Source organism: Dermacentor andersoni, chromosome 5 (genome assembly GCF_023375885.2).
Source record: "Dermacentor andersoni chromosome 5, qqDerAnde1_hic_scaffold, whole genome shotgun sequence".
In the NCBI taxonomy this organism is placed as follows: Eukaryota; Metazoa; Arthropoda; class Arachnida; order Ixodida; family Ixodidae; genus Dermacentor; species Dermacentor andersoni.
Window position 1 is genome coordinate 48,988,973 of NC_092818.1, and position 18,479 is coordinate 49,007,451.

The 18,479-nt window shown below is 45.6% G+C and overlaps 1 protein-coding gene across 1 annotated transcript in view; it reads left to right on the plus strand.

The window, feature by feature from the left end:
* The window catches only part of LOC126530359 (kinesin-like protein KIF28), an 85,784-nt gene that overhangs the window by 17,070 nt on the left and 50,235 nt on the right, over positions 1 to 18,479 (plus strand). The window contains exons 7-8 of the mRNA XM_055070255.2: positions 1,760 to 1,890; positions 3,742 to 3,812. Of these exons, the coding sequence (XP_054926230.2) occupies positions 1,760 to 1,890; positions 3,742 to 3,812 (202 nt within the window). The remainder of the gene's footprint in view (positions 1 to 1,759; positions 1,891 to 3,741; positions 3,813 to 18,479) is intronic.

Sequence of the window (18,479 nt, forward strand, 5' to 3'; positions counted from 1 at the left end):
CATAAAATTAAACACATTAGTTACTGTCCTACGTAGGGCAACATGCGTTAACATACTTTACTTCACCTCAGCATCGAATGACAGCACATTTCATAACAATGTACGGTTAGTAATAGTGACATTGAAACAATATAATTAAATAGCAATCGTAAACAGCTCTAGTGGTCAATGTTAGGCTAGAAAGAATGTGTACAAGTTAGATAATGTTGCTTCGCGAATATCGATTTGTTTTTTATTAAACTCATTTAGTAGACGTGGAAGTTTGTTTTGGAGCATTTGCCGACCATAGCCAGTGTGACAATATGGAACATTCCATATTTCTGTTGTTCTAGTGGCATATGATGCTTTCTTCAAATGGAGATTCACCAAACCCATGAAGATAGAATTATGACAATCATAGTTAAGTTACAGTTATGACAATCATAAATTTCATGTGTCGCTCAAGCTTTTATAGAGCACTTTTCTTTAGTCAACCTCGTATACTTTCATGTATTTAGAGGAGTATGTAGTGACACTCGCTTAATATGGACCGCTTAAACAAAATGCTGTAGCGAAGACATAAGCTTGTGGTATATAAATTATTGATTGCGCTCAAGTTTAGCAGAGATAATGCGAAAATGCATGCAGACTTTCGTTTTTTTGACTGGGACATCCACCACTCCTTGAAAGTGAACTGCATCAAATCCATTGTTAACAATAGAACTTATGCGTGAAATCCATCCTCTATAATATCGTACCACGAGGCGTATAAACACCACCGTTATTCGTACAGGCTTTTGGTCTCATATGCTGAATGCTGACACCGTTGATAGACGGAACAAAATATAGACGCAGTAGTAGAATAAACTACGCAAGTGCGTGAAATTTCGAATGGTACGAAACTCTACGAGGATGTATTGATTCATTTTGGAAAAGCTGTGTGTAACATGCGACAAGGCGAAGAAGAAAGACAGGACACATTTCTTCCTTCTTGACCTTGCCAGTAGTTATTACGCTCTTTTTTCAAAACTAAATTGGGGTCGATTCAAGTAAGTTCAGGAGAACACGCTGACGAGGTAGTTGCTATGGTAACATGTCGAGTGGAGCGCAAGCAAACCACTGGTGACGACAGAAAGACGAGGTGCTGGCGATAATTGACAGCATTTGCTCATGGCGAAGAACCATCTTGAGCTTGTGCCTTGGGACACTGGTCGAGTTTATGGCATTTATTATACGCAGTACTTAAACTTCATGTGTCGCTGAAGCTTTTATAGAGCACTTTTCCTTAGTCAACCTCGTATACTTTCATGTATTTAGAGGAGTATGTAGTGACACTCGCTTAATATGGACCGCTTGGTCCATATTAAGCGGTCCATATTACGCGGATGGCACGTAGAGTGTATGCGAAAGTTGCTTAACCCTTCAATTGCTGTGATAAACTTGAATCTTTAAAAAATCTGGTCAAATGTGCAGGTTATTTTTAGAGATGCATGATGATACCAGGAATTCCTTGAAAAGTTAGATGAAATTGCGAAAAGTGTATTACAAGTTAACTCATACCGTCACACACTGCTCACACTGTCATTACAAGCAGGCTAGATGACAATTTGTTTCCGCCCCCTTTGAAAGGAAATGTGAATAAACATTACCGTCATCATTAGTTACATTGTTATTAGGAAGTAATGAGTTAAATTACCGCTCCCAATGGAGGTGCTGCACATACTCTGAGTGGTCTGTAGTTGTGCGAGGGCTCCAACGAGAACGCTATCTTTGATTTCAGTGAGCGCCAGTCTGCAGCACAAACGTCTGGTGACCGCCTCCGCGAAGGCATCACAATCAACCAATCACTCTCCTGCTTGGGAAACTGTATCCGTGCTCTCGCCGAGAAAGCAAAGGGAACAAACCTCAAAGGTGTGTGATCTCATCTCGCTTTGCTATGACCAAACAGTGTCTGTAGTTGATAGGACAAAATATTCGTTATTCTGTTGTTATACCTAGACATATTCTTTTTTCATTTAACCGGGCACCTTCATACTATATTATACTTTCACATAGTAGCCTTAGTATATATGTTGCAACAGCGTGCTCTAGAAATTGTCAAAATGGTACGTAATCGAAATGTGACACTACTAACCAGTCATTTATTTTCTTAGGTACTGGCTCTATGTGGTGATTTTAAACAACAGAGCATGTACTGCTAGCTCATGAAAACAGCAGCCAATTGGCCAGCATGTGGATAATCCGAGGACACCAAATAATTTCTTATGGGTTGTGAATTTCAAAGCGTTAATGTCCCATTTAAACGCCGCTAAGCGGTCCTTTAATTTATGAACTCCTCGCGGGCAAGCTAGCACGTTGTGACTCTTGGTGTGTTTTCATTTGGCTTTACTGAAGCGCAAGTAGAGCTTCGGCGAGAGCCTGCGTGGATTAGGGACCCGCCGCTAAAACAGGCTTGCGCGAGCGAGGGTGACGTGGCATCTCCGCGATGTCATCTTCCCTCACGCAATACCGTGGCAGCAGGTGTTTCCTTTTGCCCGCTTTGCTCCGTCGAGGCCCGTGCCAGCAGGCGCGACCAAGCGTCACGAGCGCGTCAGGCGGGCTTGTGACGTGGCGTCGCAGCTAATGGGAAGTTTCGCTGCTGCAGACACCGCCAGCTTCTCCCCTTGTTGGGTCATTTGACGCTTTCGCATCAATATATACTTCGCCAAACTAGGATTCATAAGAGGTAAAATTAAATTAAAATAAACTGTGGGTTTTGATGTGCCAAAACCGCGATCTGATTGAGGCATGCCGTAGTGGGGGACTCCGGCAATTTGGAGCACCTGGGGTTCGTTAAACAACCCCTAAATCTAAGTACACGGGTGTTTAGGCATTTCGCCACCATTGGGATGCGGCTCCTATGAACGGGATTCGATCCCGCGACCTCGTGCTTAGCAGCCCAACACCATAGCCACTAAGCAACCACGGCGGGTTTCATGAAAGTCATGAGAATCAACCTCATTGCAGTTTTTATTAATTTGGTGAAATAACTAAACATGAAGCAAACTATTTTTTCTAGCTCCTTTTTTGCATCCCATCTGCTCGGGACCCGTCCTCATTTGGGCTGTTAAGGAATGCTATGACTGACTCCTCCGCAGACTTTCGCATGGAACTTCCATCATCACACGCCATTTATTGCTTGATGTCTTGCGCAGAATTGCGTCAAGTAACATATTAGGTTCGCCAAAATTTTCTAATCACATAATAACATAACCAGTCTTTTCCATCGTAAACCGATATCCTGAAGTTTAAGAGCTTACCCGTGCCAACCACTTTGTTTAGTTTAAGTGAGCGTGCCATTAATTATTCTACTAAGACGCTATATTGGCACTTAATTAAGGTGCTTGAAACCTTTTTACGTTTCTGAGAATTTACACTTTACTCTAAAGACTGTCCTTGTCTTCACTATTATCGTCCGATTCTTTCCCGCTTGCCCATAAAGACTAGTCAAAATTAGCGAAACAACCAAGAGGCTATATTATATTAAAGGAACGGTTCTCAAAGCCTAATCCGGTTTTGAGGAATGTAACTTCTAAACGTACTATAGTGAATTCGGTGAGTCGTCACACCAAATTACCCATCTTCGAGCATTCACGATGTCGCGGTAACGCGTTGTCTGGTACTTAATAGTGTTCTACACTATTACAAGTTTAATATGCTTACAGCAAAATGCGCGCGATTACATGTGTTTAACTGATCTGTTTGTGTATGTTGCTTTTGCAGTGCCTTACAGAGAATCTACGCTCACTCGCTTGCTTATGACGGCGCTGGGTGGGAACAGCAAAACAATCATGGTGAGCATGGCTTAGAAACTTCTTTTGCAGCAGTTAAATTATTATGTGGGTGGCCGGTAGCTTGCTGGACGACTGCCACTTGCTCTCCTTTAAGCAGACAATATTAACGAAACTCTCAAACATATATACCCAAATGCTCGTAGAGCGATTGATCATATGCCGATGTCGACGGTAATTTCGCGGTACTATCATTCTTATCATGTTGCCTACGGCGCAGATAAGGCGTATACTATACCGGAACATTCGTGAACAACGTTATCGCTTCGACAGCAAGACCAACCAATTGTAATCGGCGATCAAGCTGTTCACAATGGCAGATTCTCGCCAGTCGTCGTGCTAGTGACATAATTACTGAAGGCACGCTATGAATGGCAAACACTGTTTAGGAACTAAACATTTTGTGCATTCGGCCTAAGATGGTACCCATATTACGAACACATTCTAGGACTGAAACAAACTGATTTCTCTAGAATGGGTAACATGACGTATGTACATATTGTCACGTTGCAGTGACAGTGAAGATACACAGTAGTAAAAACTTTGAATCACAGAAGTAAGCATTAATAGGCGAACGTTTACCCAGAAAAAAACATAACCAACAGTTATGCACAACGATAGCGGCGAGCAGAGTCGGCTATTGTCGAAAGTCTGACTTCTGTGGGTGAAGCGCGCCGGCTTTTATACATCGATGGTGAAAGGTTCCAAAGTAATCGCTGGTGCCTGCGCGCATTCCAGAAAGTACTGTAAATTTCTATTGCGCATATAACCTGATTACGCAATGTTCGGGGAGAACGCACACTACAAATAGCATCAGCAATAACATTCGAGTAGGTTCCAAATCACGCAGGCGCGTCTTGCGCTGATCGATAGCTAAGTTAACGGATGAAATGCAGTCTCCGATAAAATGCAAACTACACATAACAACGGCCCCTCTGAAATAGCATTTTCCAGACACTTCAAACACCAGATCAAAAAACTAAGAAGGCCTATTAAAAAATAGCACACAAACAGATAAACAAAGTCCGAGAGTTCGTTAGCAGTGGTTGAAGGGCTTAAGTCGCACAACATGGAGTACTTCAGGTCGCGAGCGCTGACGCTGTGGTTGTGTCATGCCATCTGGCGCGACATCATAGTCCAGCGGGCCAAAACAGCGAATGGTCTTTTACCGTCCCAAATAATATCGCAAATGATCATCACTAAGTCGTCATCGAAGTATCCGAGTCCAAACCTAAACAGGGTCGCCTGACTGATATTCCACATATCGTCGTCAAAGGTTGTATTGTCGGCAGTCCAACTTTTGCTGGTTCTTGATGCGCAGGCTGGTGAGTTGTCGTGCTTCTTCGGCGCACTGAGGATAGGCGGCGACATCGAGATGCTCTTCGTTGGTGACGCGCAGCAGCATGGCTTCGAGAGTCGTCGTCGGGTTCCTTCCGTGAACCAGCTTGGACGGCATGATCTGTGTTATTTCTTGCACAGCCCTGTTGGAAGTGAAGGTTACGCACGGAAGGATGGCATCCCAAATCTTTTGTTTGATGTCGACCTACATCGCTAACATATCGGCGTGCGTCTTGTTCAGACGTTCCGTTAGACCATTCGTCTGCCGCCGGATGTGGTGACTTGTCGGGCTACACGGCAGCATGGTTTGAGTAACTTCAGCTGTAAAACCCTCCTTTGGTTCATAATGAGGACCTCTGACGCAACACGTCGCCAGCAAGATGTTCTCAGCGAAGAATTTCGCTACTTCCGCCGCACTAACTTTGGGTACGCCTTCTAATTCAGCGTCGCGGGTAAGGTCAACTCCACTTAGCACAATGCCTGTTAACACCTATTCATGACGTCATACAACCTGGTCTAGAATTTTTATTGCCAAGGCTGGCGTGACGAAAGCTGTGACGTCAAAATCACTACGGCTTATTCGGGAACATCCCCATTAGATTCTGTGGCAGTCGGGCCAGGTAGCAAGATGTCATGGATCGGGGTGAGCAAGCCTTGTGCTATCTAGGTGATGTTGGTATGGCAGTCGGTGCCCATGACGATCCACTTGTTTCCGGATTATGACGTAGGAAAGGGACCCAGCAAATCTATCGTCTGCTGAAGCGGTCGGAAAGAAGGCTTGATTGGCTGTAGCAATCCCACTGGCCTTGTCGTGGTGTCTTGCGCTGCTGACAGTCTTGACACGTCTTGACTAGTGGGTGACGTCGGCGTTCAGGCATTGGCAGTAATACTTCTCCTGAATCATCGCGTGCGTACGAGAAAATCCAAGATAGCCTGCCATTGCGTCATCATGAAGGGCGTGTGCAATCTGTGGCCGTAGTGCTGAAAGCCCAGCGAGAAGGTAGTCGGCGCGAACTATCGGATCGGATGGGAAAACATTTATTGGGCTCTAGAAAAGAGATCTTCGCGGCTTCAGACGGCCTCTTCCATCTTCTGATGGATTCTTCTGTCTGCAATCACAGGGTTGGTGCCCTAGTCCAAGGCTCCGCTGAGTATGGCCAACCCGCGAGCTCGCTCTACTAGGCGCTTTTGGCCGTTCAAGGTTACACTGGAAAGCATACTCTCCCACTGTTCCGCACTCGGGTTTTTAATTTTATAGATAGTTGGGGACTCTATATTTTGACAGGCCCATGATATGTGGTATAGATCTGGTTTCTCTCCGCACCATGGGCACTTAGCCTCATACTGTGTAGGGAAAATTTTACTAAGAAGGTTTAGATTCGGGAAAGTACCCGTCTGCAGTTGTCGCCATGCAACAGCATCCTCTATGCTTAGATCCTTATCTGGGGGTGGGTACTTCAGTCTGACCCCTTTATAATAACTTAGGATATCTGAGTAGCCCATGGGTACTGACTCGGGTTCCTCAAGGCTGGATGTGTCGGACGCCCGGTTGCTATGCCCTCGAGCTATCCTATCCGCCTCTTGGTTCCCTATTATGCCAGTGTGCCCTGGTACCCAGATTATGGTATGCTGAACTTTGTTTCCCGGGTCGCATGAGCAGAGTATGTGGCTTGCTATGCGCCCAATTCTGCTGTTTGTATAATTACGGCATGCTGCTTGAGAGTCTGTTATTCTTGTTAGGGACCTGCCAGATCGATAGCCCTCCAGTGCTGCCAGAGCCACAGCTGCCTCTTCGGCCTCGACTACCGTGCAGTCCTGTAGTGATGCGCTGGTGATCTCCTTGAGGTCCGAATTAACCACCGACGCCACTGCTCTGCTGTTTTGTCTTCCGTCTTTGACGAACGTTGCCGCGTCCGTATACCTTGTGTTGTCCTTGTTCGCCAAGGTTCTCTGCACCTACTCCGCTCTTGCTTCTCTACGCGCCTTGTGCAAGTTGCGGTCCATATTCTTGGGTATCGGTGCGACTCGCAGTGTACTGCGATACTTGTCCGGAATGACCTCGGTACGTTCGATCTCTTGGATCACGTTGCCGCCACCGTATCCTCGCAGGAGCACCCTTCCCGTGGGGGTCTGCATCAACCTACGTGCCTGAGAGCATAATACTGCTTCTCTTAGTTCACTGAAGATATTGTGCAGTCACAGGGCCAGCAGTTTCAGCGAGAGGCTTTAAAGTTCAGGTCTTAGGCGCCCGTTCCTGCGTCGAGCGTCAGCCTGCTTTGGCACCGTTTCTCGGCGTAACTGAGTGAACGAGTACAGCGAAAGATGAAAGTGAACGCGGAGTGCAGCGGGGAGATGAAAGCGAGCGCGAAGAGAAAAGTGCAAGAGGAGGCTACAGTGAAAGTAGAGCAGACTTTCGACGACTGTCGATTTGGCTCGCCGCTATCGTTGTGGCTGAGTGTTACTTGTTTCCTAACGCTTCGCTCCGTTTGCGACGTGCCACACGAGACAGATTGTCCGCGCCAGCCAATATATCAAGAAATTGAAACACGTATAGAGCTGCACTCAAGTTTTACATAAGGCGGTATTGTAAACGACCGCGAATTTTTTTTTTCACTGCGAAGACGCTGTTTTGCAATGAAAACGAGGACAATTTGCGCCTAAATACACTTGGTATAAAGTCGGTCTTCCATTGCAAGAAGTCGACAAGGTCAGCTCGCTGTTTGGCGAAATCGTCACTTATTGTCCATAGGAAAGCGTCGTGGACATGGTCGTCTTGCAGTGACAGCTCGAAAGAAGCGCGGGAAAGGCAATCGGCATCACAATGTCTTTGACCGGACTTGTATATCACGGCGATATCAAATTCTTTCAGTTGGAGGCTACACCGTGCTAGGCGTTCTTAAGGATTCTTCAAGTTTGCTAGCCAACACATAGCGTGCTAGTCACTTTCGACTTTGAACTGCCTGCCGTATAACTAAGGGCCAACTTTCGTGGACGCCCAAATCATGGCAAAGCATTTGTTTTCCGCTATTGAATAATTAGCTTCCATTTCCAACAAGGAGCCGCTAGCATAAGGTCATCACCGTCATCAGCCTATTTTAATTTCGACTGCAGGACGAAGACTTCTCCCTGCGATCTCCAATTACCCTTGCGTTCCGCTAGCTGATTCAAGCTCGCACCTGCGAAATTTGTTAATTTCATCACCCCTCCTGGTTTTCTGCTATCCTCGACTACGCTTCCTTTCCCTTGGCACCCATTCTCTTACGCTAGTGGTCCATCGGTTATCTATCCTACGCGTTACATGGCCTGCCAAGCTGCACTCTTTTTCTACTATACTAAACATGAATATCGGGCATACCTATTTACTTTCTGGTCCAGGCCACTCTCTTGTGGTCCCCCTAACATTAAGCATAGCATTTTTCCTTCCCTTAATGTTTGCGCAGTCCTTAACTTGTAGCTCCCTTGTCAACCTCCAAGTTTCTGACCCATACGTTAACATCAGTAGTGTGGAATCATTGTAAACTTTTCTTGTCATCAACAGTGTTAGCTTCCAGTCAGGATGTGGCAATGGGCTATTTGCACAGAAACTTCTCATCCTCACCATCGTCACTGCAACTAACCCTCTACAAAACATTAGTTCGCTCCAAACTAGAATACGCATGCGCCATTTGGGACCCGGCTAAAATTACACTCATAAACACTCATTACGCGTTTCATCTTATCAAACTACTCCCGACATGCTAGCGTTACCTCAATGAAAACGACACTGAACTTGCCAGAACTTTCTTTCCGTCATAGATGCTTCCGCCTTTCGCTATTCCATAAAACCTACTACCACAACCCTTTTTTGAAAGAACAGCTTATCACCCAAGCGTCATACATATCATCTCGCTCTGACCACAGTTTCAAAGTTGGTGTGCCGTCTTCGCGTACAAAAGTTTGTAGTAATGCATTCATCCCTAACGCAAGCCAAGATTGGAACCACCTTCCCGCCACCGTTGCAGCCATCCTGGATACCAACACCTTCAAAACCAGCATTCATGAAACGCCACGTTGAATATGTCTTTGTATCCTGCACAATTTTCTTGTTACGTTCACCCAGTCCTTTCTGTAGTGCCTTCGGCCCTTGAACGTATGTTAAATAAATAAATAAATAAATAAATAAATAAATAAATAAATAAATAAATAAATAAATAAATAAATAAATGTCTTCCGTATGCACTCCAACGCAGTTTTATTCCTCTTAAGTTTCTCTCTTGTGATCAGGGTCCCCTTGGAGTAATCGACTTACGTAAGCGTACTCCTGCACAGGCTCTACAGGCTGGCTGGCGATCCTGAATTCTTGTTCCCGTGACAGGCTATTTAATATTATCTTTCTCTTTATATAAATATAATGCTTTTAAGCTCGCGTTTCCTCTTGACTTGTACACCACCGAGGCCTACGCTATTTGGCCACTTGCGTCGGTAGGCATTTTGCTATAGGCGTCTTCGTCGAAGCGGGCGAGTATTGGTGGTGACTGCAGGCGTCATTTTAGTTCTTCAAATGCCTCGAGTTGTGGTGTTTTCCATGTAAACGAGGTCTGATTTCATGAGAACTCAGAGGCGCCGCGATGCGAGACAAGTTCTTGACAAAGCACCTATAGTAGGCATTCAGATTAAAAAAACTGCGCAGTGATTTCTTGTGGACACGATTGCGGAAAGTTTGCAATTCCAATTGTTTTCTGCGGACCAGGAGGAACTCGTGACGGGCTGATGACGTGGCGCAGGAATAGAAGTTCTTCGTAAGCAAACTGACATTTGTCCGGCTTCAAAGCCTGCCAGATGACTTGATGACCTCTAGTACTGTTGCAAGGCGCTTAAGGTGATCGTCGAAGCTTGAGGCAAAGAACATGACGTCAGCTGGGTAGACTAAAGAGGTCTGCGAGCAGGTTCCAAATCAAGCAGGCAACTGTCGCGCCGAGAGATAACCTTATGTTTGTTGTTCAGGTGTGAAATGCAGTCCTCGAGAAAAGGATAAATACGTACAGTGTCAAAATGGTAGACAATTCTTCAGCAGCAGGATTGAATTCGTCGAATGCTGACCGTTCTAGCCGCTTTCGTTGTAACTCAAATTGTTTTGCCTCATGTACACACGTTCACAAATTAAACGTCACACATGCTGGTAAGCGCTCTTAACCATTGGACAGCCGGCCTCGGTAGTAACATGTCTTATATCAAAACTAGCTGGCCCTGCTGTTGTTAACAATCGCAGAGCTAGAAAGTTTTGTGATTATACGGGCTCTGCTGCTTATCCACTAAGTGGCTGAGCAGCAGAGCCGCCTCGCTAGGCTCCGAACCGCAGAGTAGGCCTCGCTAGAGACATGTCTCATATCACAATTACCTGGCCTTGCTGTTGTTGGCAATCACAGAGCTAGAAACTTTTGTGATTATACGGGCTCTGCTGCTCAGCCACTAAATCGGCTAGTAGTTGATTGATTGATGATTGATGTTTAATGGCGCAAGGGCATCTAAGGCCAAAGAGCGCCAGGACATGTGTTATGGTTTAGTAAAATTGTGAGATTAGGACTATGATTTAATATAAATGCTGTACAGAGGCCTAAACGTAAGATATATCTTTAAATACTAGTGGATGAATTCTAAAATAATTACTAAGATAAATATAGGGCTTTAAATGCATTTGCTACAGGCACACATGTTAAATTATTCTGGATTTCCCAAGTCCCTTGGTGTACAATTCTTGCTTACGCAAGAAGCACAGGAGCTCAGACATACTTTTGTGCATCAGACTGTGCCTCACCTGTGAGGCGCAATCTGAAGGTTAGGATGGTATGAGATGATGTCGAGAAAGTTAACTTGCGCAAGATAATTAAGCACTCTTTTATAGATAAAAAGTGTATCCTCTGATAAGAACATCGAGGGATGGGGCGGTATATGGTGTGAGTAGAGTTCTCTAAAATGAGTCAATCGGTGACGGTGAAGTTCGGGACATTGAATGAGGACATGTAGGACGGTTAAGTTCTCACCGCAGCGGGTGCACGTCGTTGGGTCAGTTGCAGTCAAGAGGTATTTGTGTGTGCCGTAAGTGTGTCCTATTCTGAGTCGTGCCAGTGTGACTTCAGTGTGTCTATGAAGCTTCAATGGGAAAGACTTGGTTAACTGCGGTTTAAGCAGGTGGAGCTTATTTTCAACTGCCTTGTCCCATTCAGCTTGCCAATGATTACGGAGCGCCTTTCGTACCACAGGTTTCATGTCCACACCACGTATCCAGCTTACATCAACGGTATTCCGATGAGCCACTTGTCCAGCATTATTGTCTGCCATTTCATTGCCTGTGATCCCAGAGTGGCCTGGCACCCAGCATACAACAAGAGCAAGGTTTTGTTTATTCGCTACGTGGATCTGTTTAAGGAGCTGGTTAATTACAGGGTTTCGGCTTGGTTTGCCACAGGACAGGGCTGTGACAACGCTTAAGGAATCTGTGTATATTATAGACTTTTCTATCTTGTGTTGTATTATATACTCAATAGTGATCAGAATACCGTACGCTTGCGCTGTAAAGATGCTGCTATGTTTATGTAAGGTTTTAGAGTTGGAGAAGTTTGGGCCATGGGCTGCACATGATACCGAAGTTGCAGACTTCGAAGCATCAGTGAAAAATGCCATAGATTTATACTTGTCTTCGAGGGCCAAGAAATGTTGCTGAATGAGGGCATTTGGACAACTCTCTTTGTTAAGTTCTGTAAAGGACAAGTCACAGGTGACTGTACATTCATCCCAAGGTGGGATGGGTTCAACGTAGTCGCTTTCCTGCAGATCTATGAAATGTACTCCGAGTTTTTCTGCAACGGATTTTACTGCTAACGGGAACGGCGGTGCGTGTGAAGGCCTGTTTGAATACAACTGACATGTGGACTGATCACTTATGAGTGCTTTGCATGGATGTTGTTTAAGCGACATGATTCTTATTGCGTAGGTGACTCCGAGGTATGTACGCTGATAATCCAGTAGTTCTACGCTCATATTACCACTACTCCATGACGATATCCAACTTGCATGTAATGCAAGTTATACGCAAGACCAGCGTTTTTCCTCCTCCTCCAAACATTGACTTAAAACACCATTTACTGCGACGTTGCTAATGCGGTTAGAATCACTAAACAAGGTAATATGTCAGTTTTCACAAGTATGTGGCAAAACTGAACACCTGACAAAGTTTATATTTTGAAGAAATTTTCGGGAAATAGCCAGGCAACGGTAAAAGTGTTTGTGTCCGATAGGGCCTAAAAACTGTTAAACTCTTACTTATGAGTCGCTTAGAAGCGTAATAAAAATGCCTAAGAGTTTTCTATTTTTCTTGGGAGGCTCATGAAAGTCACAGATGTATTATTTAGAGAATATAGGTGTAACTTTATGCGCGATCTCGACTGAGAGTTTGATAAGTCTAGGGCAATATTATTCTTTGAAAATAGGCCCTTATTGTTCATCGTCTTCCAATTTTATGTTTGTACGCAGCACGTTGTTGTTGTTCCCCGGTTTTCTTGGTGAACTATGTGAGGCGCGCTGTTCATACGCCCTTGAACAGTGGGACACCTACATTTTCTATAATTTCCGCCAACTTTCGTAGCATCCTCCACAAGCGAGATCAGCTTACTTCCCTCATTCACGCTTGTAATGCAGATGTTATAATCAGAACGGAAACGTGGTTAACTCCTGAAGTTAACGATTCTGAGTTACAAATTTCAAATTTATTCACGGTTTTTCGTAAACAATCGTGTGGATAGAAAAGGAGGCGGTGCCATAATACCCATAAGAAAGCACATAAAGGTCAAAGCCATTCCTACTGACAGCATTCTTGAAGCTATTTGGGTTGCATGCTATTTTCCAGCAGTAACTTTGGTTATTCGAGCGTCCTATAGGCCACATGACATTCTACAAGATTTTTCTAAGGAACTGCAGTCTGCATTAGGCTCCGTCCAATCCAAATATAATAACTCTCCCATAATTTTGGTCGGCGATTTTAACTTTCCAGGTATAGAATGGTCTCCTTTATTATTCCTTGACACGCGCCAGACACGGGGTTGTGCAGATGTTGTTGACCTTTTAGAATATTTTCAATTGCCTCAACTTATCGAAACGCCTATGCGGCACAATGATATCCTTGATCGGCTTCTAACAACACATCCCGAACGTGCTTCCGTGGATGTACTAGAGTATATCGGCGGCCATCGTTTCATACATTGTACCTTTAAAACGCAAACTGAAGAAACCGCGACAAAAAAAAAAAAGATGTTTTATGACGATTCGAAAGCGGATCCCGAGCGCTTCAACTCTAAGCTTTTTGAATGTTACCTGTCATTCATGCAAACGTATGAAAACTGCTCGTTGCAAGATTACTGGATTCGTTTTCGTGACGAGTTGTTAAGACTGCGGGAGAAATGCATTCCAAAAGAATGGATCTGGGAAACAACAGACAAGCCATGGTTTACCCGAGAGATTAAGCGATATTTGAATAAAAAGAAACGTTTGTTTCCGAAAGCAACCAGCGCAAAATCTGTTGGAGCTAAGTCAGAATATTTATGGTTTTCAAAAGAATGTGCATTGCATATAGAGGCTGCCACATATAAGTTTTTGAACCAGGACATTTCGTAATTTCTAAAAACAGATACAAAAACATTTTGGATATTTCTCCCGCACCCACGAAAGAGTTACCTGGTTTTGACACCGAGTCTGGTGCTGCAGTGGATGTCATGGATGTTGCTGATCGGTTTAATTTATTATTTTGTAGTGTATTTAATTACGAAAAGCCTCCAGATATGTAAACATAGTTTTCTGATAGTTCTCCATTTATGGAATGTATTACTCTGACTAGTGACGGTATTGTGAAAGATATTGAGCGTTTCCCATCGTTTTCTAGTCCTGGTTCTGATACTATTTGTACTAAGCTACTAAAATGACAAAGCGCAATTCTGCTCTTATACTTACACTATTGCTTCAACAGTATTGTTTGGACGGAATCCAAGAATGAAACAACGTTTATTCAGGAAAACACCCAGGGTATATGTAGTCGTCGGCATTCACAGGCACGTGTTGCCATTATCTTCGTGTTGTCAGTCAGTTCATGCTGATACGTGCGACGCGTGCGTAGTCTGCACGATACATCTTGCTCTGTTTAATAGTTGAATAAAGCCAAGATACACAATTCACTTGATTGAAATTGTGGTCGTACTGCAGCTGTCTTGGCTGACGAGTTATCCGCCTAGACCGTCTTGGAATCGGTGTTGTAAGTAGAGTCGGGTTTGCTTGCACTCCAGTTGGGGATGTTACCTGCTCGTCGTCCTCGCTTTCCGGCGCATCGCTGTCGAGGCCATCGTGCCGAAATGGCTCACGCGTTGGTATCAGGTGTCTCCGATTCCAACGAAGTACTTGGTCATTTTCCGTAACAATGCGATAGGACCTCGGCGCTGCTGGTCCCACGACCTGCACTCTGCGGGTCCATGCTTTATCTCGGATCCTCACCACCTCCCCTTTTCGGAGTACTGGTAGGTTCTTTTTGTGGGCACCAAGTTGTCTATGCTTAGACACAAAATTTTTAGGATGCGAGCTGAAGTCTGGAAGCCTGGTTCGTAGTCGCCTGCCTTGCAACAGCTCACCCGGGGAACGACCGTGCTCCAGTGGTGTAGATCGGTAGCTGAGCAGGCCCAGCCAGAAGTCGTCGTGATTTTCTTGTGTTTTTTTCATGATCCGTTTCACTATCTGCACGTCTTTCTCCGCTAGTCAATTGGACTGGAAAGCCAGGACTAGATGTCACGTGCTTGAAATCGTTCCTGGACGCAAAGGTGGCAAACTCGTGAGACGCGAACTGGGGGCCGTTGTCACTGCATACTTCGACTGGGATTCCATATCGCGCAAAAATGCAGCTCAGTTTGGCAATGATCGTGCTCGACGTGGTGTCACCGAGTTTTCCCACTTCCGGGAAGTTGGACTGCGCATCGAACACGCACAAGTACGAGCTTCCCCCATGCTGAGAGGTGTCAACGCCGACTCTGAACCAAGCGTAACCCGGCGTTGGTCTGAGAATAAAGGCTCGCTTGGTTGGTTGCCTGTATGCGTACTTTCGGCAGACGGCGCAACTTATCAACGTAGTTTCAAGATCTGCATTAATTCTGTGCCAAAACACCAATCGTCGGGCTCGTGCTTTGCATTTGTTTATGCCCAAGTGCCCTTCGTGTATACGTTGAAGTATTTCGTCCCACATCGACTTTGGAACAACTACTTTGGTTCCTTTTAGTACCACTCCCTCTATTAGTGACAGTTCAGTAGCAAAAGGTTTCATGCAGCCATCACGATTGCCGCGGCCGCTGATGTAGCGCATCACTTTTTGTAACTCCGGGTGACTTGCAGTTGCGGCAATTAAGGGGTCAAGAGTTTTTCTGCTTGCCAGGTCCGAGACTGCCCCAATTGCGTGAACCTCTATTTCTTCTGTCACGCCACTTGTGTCCCCTGGGTGGTTCATGGGCGTTGACCTTGAGAGCATGTCGGCCAGCAGCAGTTGCTTCCCTGGTACAAATTCAAGCACATAGTCGTAGTTCAGTAAGCGCTTCAAGAAATGCTGAAGACACGGCGGTATGTCACCGATTCCTTTGGATGCAATGGCTAGCAGTGGTCGGTGGTTGGTCTCTTATAATTATCTTACGCCCGTATGCGAAGTGGTGAAATTTTTCACACCCGAAAGTCATGCCCATTGCCTCTTTCGATTTGCGAATATCGTTGCTCAGTCTCATTCATCACGCGTGATGCATACGCAACAGGCCGCCAGCTGTCACCGTGAAGCTGTAGAAGTGCAGCGCCTAGTCCACTTTTGGAAGCGTCAGAAGAAATTTTAGTTTCTGTGGCAGCATCGAAAACAGCCAACACAGGTGCGCTGCTGAGCCATGTGCAGATGGCTGTCCATTCATTTGGTGTGGTTGGCCGACCATTCAAACTTGGTGTCCTTTTTGATGAGACTGCGCAAAAGTTGTGTCTTTTCTGCCAGATTCGGAATGTATTTCCCAAAGTAAGTGGCAACACCTAACATTCTGTGCACTGCAGCTTTGTCCGTTGGTTGCGACATTTCTTTAAGGCACATGCTCAGTGTGGCATTTGGCCTTATTCCGTCTCGGCGGATGACATCACCCAAAAAGTCAACTTCAGTAAGCCCGAACTTGCACTTGCTTGCGCTAAAAGTTAAACCAGCGTTTTTTGCTAGTTGCACTACATTTCGAAGGCGTGTGTCATGTTCTTCTTTAGTGACGTCCCAGAGAAGAACGTCATCTACGTATACACACACCCCCGGAGCCCTCTAAAAAATTTCGCTCAAAGTTTTTTGAAAGACTTCAGGAGCCGAGGCGATATCAAAGGGCAGCCTCAGAAAGCGGTAGCGACTGAAGGGCGTGCCGAATGTGCATATTTTTGATGTGGAGTCATCCAAAGGAATTTGGTGGAAACCTGCATTCGCATCGACGCGGGAAAAATATTGGTCGCCGGCGAGCTCAGCCTCAATGTCTTCACGTTTAGGCATGTGATAGTGCTCATGATTCAGGCATTCATTGATATGCCTAGGATCAATGCATACACGTAGCGTGCCGTCCTTTTTACGTACAATAACAAGCGGGCTCACCCAGTCCATTGGTTCTGTCACTTTCGTGATGATGGCGCCCCGTTCCATGCGGTCCAGCTCCTCCCACAGTGGTTCTTCTAATGCCAAGGGTACGCGCCGCGCTGGCTGGACTACAGGTATCGAACCAGTGCGTAATACCATCCGATACTGGCTGGCAACACAGCCTGTTCCTTGAAAGAGTTGAAGAAATTCCTGCAGAATTTCGTCGGCAGCGCTAGTGTTGACGGCATCCACCGACCTCGCTACCAGTCCAAGCGCCTCACTTGCAGATAGTCCGAGTATTGCCTGGTTGCCTTTTTTGACTATGAAGAAGTCGAAACTCCCAGCCTGATCTCTTATGGTGACTGGTAACGACGCAACACCGAAGTGTCTGATGGCGTCCCCGCTGTAAGACCGCAGAATGGAACTGCTCGGCTTCAAACTTTGCATCCCTTTGCGCTTCCGATAGACCAAGCAAGGCAGCAAGTTAGCTTGGGAGCCTGTGTCTACTTTCAAGAAGGCATCCTGGCCGGCCACTTTAACGTTTACCGTCCAGTCCTTCGAGTTTCTCACACTGCATGTTTTTACATCAAGGATGTTGAAAGTGTCCTGCACGTTGGCCACTTCGCCTACTGCAGACCCTTTCTTGCAACACGCTGCAAAATGATTGGCGCCACCACATACAAAACAAGTCTTCCCGAACTCCGGACACCTACTACGTTCGTGCGAGCGGTTGCATTTCATGCATTTAAACGGACGCTTCTTTATCGACGCGACCTGCTTTTCCGCCCGAGTCCATGCCTCGTTCTGCTGGCTGGACAGTTCATCAGCCTTGCAGATTTGTTCTGTCTTGGCTAGCGTCAGGTCTTTTACTTCGATGAGCTTCACCCTCAACTTGGGGTTATGTACACCGAATGCAACCTGGTCGCGGATCATTGACTCGGTTAATTCAGCGAAGTTGCAGCTTCGGAACAGCTTTCGCAAGCCGCGCAGGAAATGTTCAAAGGTTCTTGACCGGAAAATGTACCTCTCATAGACTTCGTTTTGCTGTTCTTCACAGTACTCTTTAAACTTCCGCACGACCGCGGTGTAATCATTCTTGCGTTCCGCCTCCAGAAAGGTGAATTTGTTAAAAAACCTCAAGTGCATCGTAGCCAGCAACACTCAGCAGCAGCGCAGCCTTGACAGCTTCTGACCTTGGTTCTTTCGTAGGTGCTGTCGCTTGTAGGAATAGTTCGAACTTCTGGATGAACAGGTTCCAATTCTTCGCGATGTTGTCGGATGATCCGGAAAGTTGCAGATGCTCCGGTGGCTTGACTAGATCCATTGTTCTGAATGGGTACGTTCATCCAGCGGCCCTACTTCTGACACCATGTATCGTTTGGACGGAATCCAAGAATGAAAGAACGTTTATTCAGGAAAACACCCAGGGTATATGTAGTCGTCGGCATTCACAGGCACGTGTTGCCGTAATCTTCGTGCTGTCAGTCAGCTCAGGCCAATACGTGCGACGCATGCGTAGTCTGCACGATACGAACAGTCTCTCGGCACCGCCGAAATTCCAGACGACTGGAAATTGGTACATGTGATACCAATATATAAAACTGGCGACAAAAACAAGCTAACAAACTATAGGCCTAAATCCCTTACATCTGTTGTATGCAAACTACTTGAACACGTCTTATCTTCTAAAAAATGCA